Source organism: Panulirus ornatus, chromosome 4 (assembly GCF_036320965.1).
Source record: "Panulirus ornatus isolate Po-2019 chromosome 4, ASM3632096v1, whole genome shotgun sequence".
In the NCBI taxonomy this organism is placed as follows: Eukaryota; Metazoa; Arthropoda; class Malacostraca; order Decapoda; family Palinuridae; genus Panulirus; species Panulirus ornatus.
Window position 1 is genome coordinate 7,086,403 of NC_092227.1, and position 10,596 is coordinate 7,096,998.

General features: G+C 42.7%; 1 protein-coding gene across 2 annotated transcripts; it reads right to left on the minus strand.

Moving 5' to 3' along the window:
* Window positions 1-582: 582 nt before the first annotated feature.
* LOC139765560 (uncharacterized) lies at window positions 583-8,749 on the minus strand. 2 transcript variants are annotated; one of them, XM_071693118.1, is made up of 5 exons: window positions 8,651-8,749; window positions 7,149-7,477; window positions 5,595-5,777; window positions 5,095-5,182; window positions 583-3,936 (listed from the first exon to the last, which is right to left on the minus strand). In XM_071693118.1, exons 2-5 carry the CDS (start codon window positions 7,424-7,426, stop codon window positions 2,863-2,865), a joined length of 1,623 nt encoding a protein of 540 aa, XP_071549219.1. In that variant the 5' UTR covers window positions 7,427-7,477; window positions 8,651-8,749; the 3' UTR covers window positions 583-2,862. The 2 variants fall into 2 exon arrangements, with proteins under 2 accessions (XP_071549219.1, XP_071549228.1); XM_071693127.1 differs by having other exon boundaries at window positions 7,149-7,378; window positions 8,651-8,747.
* Between the last annotated feature and the right edge of the window lie 1,847 nt (window positions 8,750-10,596).

Genomic DNA, 10,596 nt, shown 5'->3' on the forward strand with positions numbered 1-10,596 from the left:
CCGTTAGATTTCAGCAACATGAATATAGTATATGAACAGAACAAGAATCAAATAATGCTATCTCATTTATTAACTCTAACTCCTACACCACAAGAAGTATCATTGAATCTTCTATCATTAAATACACAAAGAATTGTACCATAAACATCAGAGAAGGTCTATAAAAATTGGGTACCTTTATTGTTCATGCAATTTGTAAACAGAACCCTCTCTTGCTCACAAAATAGAATTTACGATGTGCATGTTGCCAGGCTTGAACGCATCCTACCTCCATTAGGGTAGTCACTTGTTTACCAAATGGCGCCCTAGCTACGTCTCTTCCATGTTTTAACAACAGATTGTTATATTTCCTTCTTGTATCTCCCCTGATGATGTGATCATTACAAAAAAGGTGCACTTTGGAACTTATCGTGTTTCATTCATCCTTGGATTAGAAGGAATTAGGTTGATCACGCGCTCAGTTGTGATCTTTACCAATATATTTCATCGATGTTTACACTGAACACTTAGAAACACCATTTTCAAAAGTGTTCGGAGTGTCAGAACTGCATCTTCCTGAAGGCTAGAAGGAAACACAAGCCAGGCAACTGACACATTTATTGCTCTCATTAGAATATTGATTTAATGATAGACGACTTTTCGTGTCTTGATATTTACCAACATGGAAAACAGGTGGGTACTGTCGACAATATGATTCCAACTACAGATTATGTCAAATCTGATTTGCCAGGCAAGTCAGTAACTACATTGACAGGCGTCGAAGCTTGAAGGGCCTGGTACCGTAACTGTGACCAATGTGTATAATGAGTAACTTGTAGGTCCAGCAGCGGTAGCCAGGAGAATGTCTGCCTCAACACACGAAAGCGAGGCATCTGATGATTTAACTCACTTAAATCATTTTGCTACTTTGTCTACAAGATTTCAGTGTGAGGGAAGTAGGCAAATAGGAACTCTCATCAAAAGAATTATCTTTTGTCTCGCCACATCGAACATATTCGCTCAGAATATTTGTTGAGGAGTCTGTACAATCTTCCCTTGTCACTCACATACCGAACGTAAACACTGTGGAAGGGATGAAGCAAACGCCACTCCTCACACAGTGTCTGAGTCAACCCTAATGTTAACATTTTTGAAAATCACAAAGAACATAACACTGTCTGAAAAATATACATTTCCGTTATGTAGCCTATGAATATATACTTCTTTGATATATAGACAAGGTCTGCGTTTTATAGCCTAGTTCACAGACCCAGTCCAGGTCATTACTAACACATTTTCACATATCAAAAACATACGTTCTCAGTCATTATTCACCATGAAGGCTCGTCATGTAATAGCAATTCACAATGTATGTAAATACTCTGGGTGTGTTACCTAACGAAAAGGCTAAAAAAAAAAATAACACCACGTTCACATGTACCCCAGACCATGTACACACGTAGTGTAGACAGTGTATATACGTACTCTAATCTATCTACACAAGCACTCTAAATCATCTACACTCGCACTCTAATTATTAGGTTCAACTTTAAAAGCATCTGCTTCTGCAGGCTGACACTTAAGAAGAGGAAACTTCTAGCAATATTTGTGGTCTTGCGCACTGTGACCCTAATACCACTGTAGTCTCTGGTCATTTTTGTCTTAGTTACATCCTCCTCTTTTGGTTTCCTTTGATCCCATGAGCAGTCGTAGGAGGACTTTGGTCCATGGAGTAGCTGTGGTCTTGGATCAAGTACAGGTTAGATGGTTCAGATGTTATGGAATCATTGAGATTTGAAGATGTTATGACAGTGGGAGGACTATGGTCCTGAAGGAAGTAACGGCTGATGTTGACGGTGAGGGAGGACACAAGAGGGTCCTAGATTGAGCTTCAGCAACAGCCGGACAGACGGGGGTTATAGATGCAGATTTAATCTAATTAGTTTTCCTTTGCGGGGAAGGTACTGACCTCCATACGAGAACAAACAGTAGTCAGGGACGGCGCTCCGACAATGTATGAAGATACCTGATTCTTAAACATTTATACTGTACTTATTTGATATCTATCTTCAGGTTTGGAGCTTTCGGGTGATTTTTGAGGATTACCTATGTTACTAATCAGGCATAAAACTGACGTATAAGAAAAGTTCACGTATTCCTGTTATGCAGACTGGAAACAACGCTTCCACCAGCCAGTAGATGGCTGGCAAAAATATCATTTCACTTTAATAATTATAGTAAATGACATTATTTCAGGGTGTTGACAACAACGCCTTTGATCTTCGTTCTCCTTCAAAAGAAAAAAAGGTATATCTTGTTCCAACACTTGTTAGTTACATTGTCAAGAAAGATCAAATCTGAATACTAAAGTACGGATGATTTTTTAGAGACGAAATGGTATGGGAAAGATCATCATCGAACCTGCGGTGTGTTCAAGTTTGTTACTGTGATCTCTTGGAAAGTACTTTCGCCCACCCTCACATTGCCTAAAGGCCAAGTATACCTCGAGGATAACCCCACAAAGGATGGGTTATATAAAATCTACCTCATAAGCTCGCAACTGGACAATGAAGAGCAGCAGGACTCTCTTAGACGAAACTAATATCGAATTTCTGAACTTTCTCAGGAATAGGACATAGAGAACGAGAGATAGATAAAGCACAAAATATTCACTCCGTTTCTTTTACAAGTGTAAAAGATAACCGTGTGCCTTGAGGGACAGTGGCTGTGTTCGCGATCTGCTGCTCTCAGCAGGTACCAAGGACGTCACTCATTTTGGAAATATTGCTTGAGGGCATCGAGCGAGTATCGTCAGCTGGTCATCATTTGCTGAAATCTCTAATGAGGGAAATCATCCTGTCGGCTAATATGTTAGCTGTGTCGTCAGCGATGTAGTCCGTGGCGTAACTGATCGTATATATGCACGAAGCCGCGAAACATGTACACCATATGGAGCTGAGGGTACAGACACAAATGGACGTTGGTACTCTGACGTAAGTTGGCTAGTTGGACGTGCTTCCCCTCCCCCAATAAACCGTGCTGGACTTTGGGCATGGAGCTAATTCCATAGTCGCGTGTCACCTCAAAAGGACCGTCGTAGAGCGCCGTTGGAGATACTCTCGGCATGAGTATCTGCCGGGCCACCTCCTCCTCAAACACCATTCCAGATTTGAGATTCTTTTTCAGCGTCTGATTGTAGTTCCTCGCATATTCCCAGAAGTGTTGGCGGACATTTTTATGGGTGCTGACTACAGAAGTCATACCACGAAGATGAAAGCCTAAGGTATATGAACGCCTGGGCTTCATGTAGCGTCGCAGGTCTGTGCTCACGTTGATGGATATGTCATGAGAGTCATCTTCAACTCCAGCGTCCCTGACCATCTCCACCATGACTGTGTTGATCAGCGCTTGAAACGCGGTGCTGAAGGTGACTCCGGCGATTTTGCAGTTGCGCATAAAATTCTGAAGCACGTCGCTCTGTATCGGCAGCATGATCTGTTTGGAGGCCGGCTGAACGTTCTCGGGACGAGGAAAAGCTTTCAGAAGAGTCGGGGTCTTGTTGGCTCTACGGATATACTTTTCCAGCTCCGCCAGACGCTCAGGATCCTTCAACAGCTGCTCCTTGATCAAGAGATCTTGCTTCAATATCTCTTCATTCGAAACAAATTCGCCAAACAATATTTCGTCGTTAATTGGACGGCCATCAACAACGTCATTGAGCAAGTCGATGAATTTTTGTACTATCGTAAGTGAGGTTGTGCCATCCATGATGCCGTGGTGACTGATCGGGGAAAAGTAAGACTTGTAGGGGAACCTCTCCTGCAGTTCCGGGATGGGACAGACGTTGTCGTCAGCGGCGGGGATGAACCGCATCTTCAAGAGAGGCGCTTCCTCCATGAACCGTTCTTGGAGTAGTTGGTCGACCATCTTCAACTTGTCTGGTTGGTCCTCCAACACCTGGAAATAGGAGGGAAGATGGGAAAAAAGATTATATGTTCTTATCACGTTCTTAACTAATATTTGGATACATTTCTGCTGTATGTTCGCCTCTTTCTTACAGTAGACTGTTGGATATTTTCTTAGTAGAGTATTTCAAAGGATGTTCGTCTGAATGTTGCTGTGGCGTGTATTGAATACTGTCATCCTTTATCCTCATCAGCTGTCAAACCTCCTGATCTCACGTTTACCTTCCTATACACACACACACACACACACACACACACATACGGGGGGAGGGGTTGTCATTTCATGTGTGGCTGGGTGGCGACAAGAATGAATAAAGGCAGTAACTATGAATTATATATATGTGTATACATGTATATGTATGTGTATGTAAATATATATGTATATGTTGAAATGTATAGGTATGTATGTGTGCGTGTTTGGAAGTGTATGTATAAACATGTGCATGTAGGTAGGTTGGGCCACTCTTTCGTCTGTTTCATTGCGCTACATCGCTAGCGCGTGAGACAGCGACAAAATATAATAAAAAGAAAAAAAGAAATACACACACACACACACACACACATACACACACACATACACACACACACACACATACACGCACACTCACAAACACATCTCCACCTCCTCACCCCTCTACTGTAGCAGCCTCGGTCGTTACTGGGGCGGCAGAGGTCACAACACGTCGGGCAGCCATCACTGGTGCTGCTGAACGGATTGTAGTACAGTCTCGTCGAGGAACTTCCCTTGTTTTGTTTTGTTTTTTCTAAGGACTCTACCATTAACCTACTGATGTAGACCACAGCCTCGAACCTGCGGGACTTCCTTCTTCGTCACGAGCAATACGCCCGTTTATTGCCAACTGTTTACCCCGACTGTTAACATCACTACAAGAATATCAACATTCCCAGTCGGCCATATGTCTTTTCGGGAACAAAAGTGGTACCAAGTGCGTAAAATACCACCCCCCCCCCTCCCCTCCCCTACACACACACACACACACACACACACACACACACACACACACACACACACACACACACACCTTAACGCAGTTCAGAGGGAAGTGAATCATTACAAGTGCAAGAAATATGAACAGTTCAACAATGGCCCTTTCAAGCAAAGGCTGGGTTGCAGTGTGAAGGACCTCACCTTGAAATCGAGTGGGAGGGTTTTGCTTCTGTACCACCAGCGGCGACCCTCTCGCTCCCTCAGACACAGCTGGTGGAGGAAGGACTTCCTGAGGGAGCACGAAGGACAAAGATCACAACATGGATGGAGGCGCTGGTCTGTCTGGTAGCTACTATCTCTACAGCATTTACTTCATACCTATCCCGACAATGCTACGAGAATCTTTTCTAAGGATGACAATACCACCCAACAGAACATTACATAAGAAAGTAATGTGGGAGTAAATAAGTAAGTTTCGAACAATATCAAAAGATTTCTTAACACAAATGATCAAGATATGTTCCAAAACTTCGTGGTCTTAAGCAAGCATTCTCAACCAGGCGTGGAAGGGAGAGAGAGAGAGAGAGAGAGAGAGAGAGAGAGAGAGAGAGAGAGAGAGAGAGAGAGAGAGAGAGTTTAGCCTCTTAGTTCTATCAAGCATTTTTCCTGCACAGAACACCAAGTCTTTGCACGCCACTCACCGGGAAAGGTGAGCGAACGCTCGCTGAACCACCTCGGCGCTGAGCGGGGCGGCGGAGCTGAGGGTGAGAAGTGGGACTGAAAGGCGGGTGCCTCTCCTGTGTCCCTCGTCGAACATCAGCTGGATGTCGTCCAGCGGATACATCCAACCCTCTGCCTTTCCTGGGACCTCAGCAGCGATCGGCCTGAACGTTCCGCATGGATAAGGAAAGATCAAATACATTCCCTTAGATCAACATAGTCAGGGATTATAAGTAGAAAATAAAGTAAGAAAAGTAAATCAAATATTCATGCTTATCTCATTTTCGATAATAAATGATTTTTCTATTAAGTTTATTTCGTCATAACGGAGATAAAAACGAAAACAAAAACCAAGAGCTATAGATAAAAGCGAGTGATTGATAAGTGTATAGCAACGGCTGAGTCGTACATGTGTACGACGTCAAGGCTGTTAGCATTCTCGTTATAAATGTATCCCTATGTCATCAGTTTACAGCCCTCAGTTGACTGTGATGTCTGACAATATCAGAGATGATCATATCGCCAAAGTTTTTGTGGCATCTCGATGATATTTCTAACGCCATGGAGGCAACTGGAAGCAAGATGACAAGTGCACCTTCTCGCTCCTACTATCAGTGTTGATATTTCATCTTTCAATTCTCCTGTGATGGGGATCCACACGCATGTACTCCACCTTGCAGGGAATCCATCTGTGCAAATATGACTTGAGGGTAAAGCGTAAGCAGTTGGAACAGGAAAGTGTAAGCTGGTGGTACTGAAAAGTGTAAGCAGGTGTAACAGTAAAGTATAAGCAGGTAGAAGAGTAAAATGTAAGCAGGTGGAGCAATAGAGTGTAAGCAGGTGGAACGGTAAAGCGTTATCTGGAGGAACACTAAAATGCAAGCTAGTGAACAGGTCTTATCCTAGAAGATAGCATCATGTGTCGACGACGGACCTCAGACTAGGGCCACACACCTCAGTAATGTGAGGGAGAAGTAACAGTAGAGCTGGTAAGTAATGGATCAACGATAATACCCAGGAGTGTACCACCTTTTATCCTGGCACTGATGGGAGGAATATTCCAGTGTTCTCTCTCGTCATCCCCGTCTTCCTCTTACCTATCATGAACAAACCTGACATGAATGGCTTCAGGAAAGCATGGGGTTCTCTGCGCGTCATGAGTTTTCTTTTCTTTCACTTTAACTCTCATAGTCTTCCTGAAACTTTCCGTCGACCGAAGCCATCCTACTCAAAGAATAAAGATTGGAAACTGTTATTATAGAGTGTGGAGGTCATGGAAGTGGAGGTTTTGCCTTACGAAGAACTTTCCCAACGAAATACAAACCTGCGATCTACCCTGCAGTGTGATCACCCTTACAGGTGGCTCTCTTCACACACACACACACACACACACACACACACACACACACACACACACACACACACACACACACACACACACACACACACACACACACACACACACACACACACACACACACACACACACACACACACATACACGCACACTCACAAACACATCTCCACCTCCTCACCTCTCTACTGTAGCATCCTCGGTCGTTACTGGGGCGGGAGAGGTCACAACACGTCGGGCAGCCATCACTGGTGCTGCTGGGAGGGTGGCAGCCTTGCTCAGGCAAGGCGCCGACGCCGCCCTGAAGGAGGAGAACCTGGAAGGAAGGCCCGTACAGTCCCGTGTGGCAGCGGCGGTCAGTCCCCGAGCCAGGTGGCGCGTCATGATTTGCCTCACTCTTTCCATCCTCTCCTGGAACACCACCTGGGCATTAGCAGGAAGCCGCAGACCAACCTTCATATGGAACAGATCACTCTTCTTTCTTCATACTCCCACATATTCTATACATCCCTGATGAAAAAAAAAAATCACTGCTTCTAGCAGCTTTCCTTCTACACCATATAGTCTTGAGACCTTCCATAAGGCATCTCAGTCAACCCTGTCATATATCTTTTGATCCATGAAAGCCACGTACAAATCCATCTGTTATCCTAAGTATTTCGCACACACGTAGCTTAGAACATACACCTGATCCACACATCCTCTACCATGTCTGAAACCATACTGCTCCTCCCAAGTCTGATACTCTCTACATACCTTCACTCTCTCATCACTACCCTCTTAAGCAGCTTACCAGGTACGCTCAAGAAACTTATATCTCCTTAGTTTGAACACTCACCTTTCACCCCCTTGCCTTTATAATAATACACTATACATACATTATGCCAATTCATACGTTGAAATTCCTACCTAACCAATCCTTCGTCCACTAGTAGACTCCCTTAGACGCCAGTAAACTCCCTCAGCCACCAGTAGACTATCTCAGCCACCTGTGGACTCCCTCAGCCGTTTGACAGTGTCAGTCACCAGTAGACTCCCTCAGCCACCTGTCCATTACCTCAACCACCGCTACATCTCCTTAACTTTCTATACACTACCTCAGTCACTTACAGAATCTTATGCTATTAGATATACATAGAGAAACAAACATTATACTGCTATTAGATGTACATAGAGAAACAAACATTACACTGCCATTAGATATACATAGAGAAACAAACATTATGCTGCATACAGTTGGTGGTCACGTCCATTAATGTTACAAAACTGTATGAGAAAAGATTCGTTTTGCACCTATCTTCATCTCTTACATGTAGGCTCTTAGTTTTTAAGGCTTCAAGAGTTAATAATTTTTTCTTTTCGTAGAAAGCGATTTTCTTTAACTCAAGAATGAAGGAAATTCCTCCTGCTCTAAATGTGAAAAATGGTTCAAATAAACAATATATCATGTGTCTTTTCAAATCTTTGCAGGCCCGAGGCGCTCTATCTCCAAAACCCGGAGAATCGTCTTGATAATCTGAGCTACCGTCACCTTGCTTCTGTCATTCTTATTGCCCTCACTTAACTCTGAGATCACATGGACGTCATACCACAATATAACCCGAAGGCGGAGATTATTCAGACACAATTATGCAACACTCCAGTCTTTTAGAAGGTTCGCTAAGGTGATTGTTCCAGACTTACTTGCTTTGAGGAATCTGGTGCCGGGAACGCTTGTATCAGCAAGACGGGCACGTGAGGACGTTACCTCCGATAGAGACAAAGCAACTGTGTGAGGGGGCCTAAGCTCTCGCCTGGTATATATATGTTAGGGGATGACTCGTTGCCACCCGGGACATAAAGATAATCTGATCATATTTACTGGGCATCCTTCTATCAGTTACTATGCAGAACTGAGACTTATGTATGACAATGCGTATTTCAGCTTATTTCAGATAAGAACCATGAGAGCTTGTGTAATGTAAACACTTCATGGAAATGAAAAGTTACGTATATCATACGAAGGGATAAGAGATGTCATGCTCTCTCCTTGTGATCGGGTCTTCGGAATTACCATGATGATGAGTCACGTATTAATCTGTAGTGAAGACGAAGAATGTGTATTGATAAACTGTGTGGGACCAGGGTCTCAGAATACTAATTAATCATCGTCGAGGTTACGACACTATTGTATGATAACCTGACCTCGCAAGGTCAGGGAATAAAAGATTAAGACTCACTATTATTGTACATTGTTGGAATATATTACAAAAGTTCACACGATCACTGAGGATCACATTTGGATGGAGTTTGAGTTAGTCGGGATGTGCAGTCGACCCAAGTAGTGATGTCATATTCTGCAGAATGTTTCGAGGGGAAGGATACGGTACTTGGCAACTACCTGCACTTCTAGCGTGCCCTGCTCTTGTCTGTCTTTGCAGAGCTTCTCTTAACAAAAATGCAATTCATAAGTCCATATCTTAAGTTATATTCGACTCATTCATGATTTATTGATGATTATCTTTAACAATGTATATCCGTCGTTCGGTTATTCCTACGTTTGCAAACGATGATGATCTGGGGAAAAAAAAAAAAACTTTTATGTATATTTACAAACTGTGCGGAAAATGAAAGAAAGAAATTACAAATGTAAAACCTTATTATATTTTCTGTTCCGTGTGTGAGTGAGGTTGGCCTTTCTGTTTTAGTTTCATTTATTATCTTCAGAGAACTGTAAGTCTAATGATGCAGAAGTTTTCGACAATTAAGTCAAGAATGTTGTGGCATTCTGAGAAAATCGTATAAGACATGTTTGTTTGAGAAAGATAATTTTCCTTCCATAAAACGTAAGTCATTAAAAACAATATTCAATGGTTAGGAAGTGAGTATTATTGATTTTTTGTTCTTTATAATGTGAGACCTAGCAAGGAAAGTCCAGTTAAGCTTATACACAAAGCAGAGCGTTAGACGTAATCGCTCATTTCTTTAATTAGTGGACGTACTCGCATATAAGTCTTAGTATAGCTCAATTTAGACCAGCAAGATTGATACCAGGAGAAAGAAGTCATAGGAAACTATGAGACAAGCCTTAAAGCTATCATCTTCATGGAGGCTTAGGTTCACTGGCAAAGTAACAGATGTTTCTAAGATGCTTAGAAAATTGATAACCTCGATACATTTCTAAAATGCTTAGGGAATTGATAATTTCGGTACGGATACGCTGTTGGAAGTATACAAGGGATATACCATAGCTAGTAAGACTGTTCGTAATATAAGTAACACTGACCAGGGACATGTTTCATCACCAGCGATCATCTGATTCACCCCAATAGCGTTTGGTGTCCTGCTGATAGATTCAGAATCGTTATTGCACACTGTCTAACGAGTTCTTAATGGTAGAGGAACGCAGTTCGCGAAGTTATGATTGTCTTTCCTATCCTCTTTAAGAGGGAAATCGCACATCGGAAAGGTTTTATCGCGAATGTTTGAATAGAATTTTGAATGCTCGGTAAAGACCTCGAAAAATGAGTGTTACGGTAGAGTGTACTTGTGATGCTTCGTTAAACATTCACAATATTGCAAAAAGAAAATGAATGAGAGACGACGTCATGGGACACGGAGCTCTGAGTCCTCAACGCCGATTTTAAGAG

Coding starts and splice junctions, on each gene's coding strand:
- LOC139765560 (XM_071693118.1), bottom strand. CDS start 7,426: ATGAAGGTTGGTCTGCGGCTTCCTGCTAATGCCCAGGTGGTGTTCCAG. Junction 5,778..7,148: donor GAGGATGCTACAGTAGAGAG/GTGAGGAGGTGG, acceptor CGGAACGTTCAG/GCCGATCGCTGCTGAGGTCC. Junction 5,183..5,594: donor GCGTTCGCTCACCTTTCCCG/GTGAGTGGCGTG, acceptor GTGCTCCCTCAG/GAAGTCCTTCCTCCACCAGC.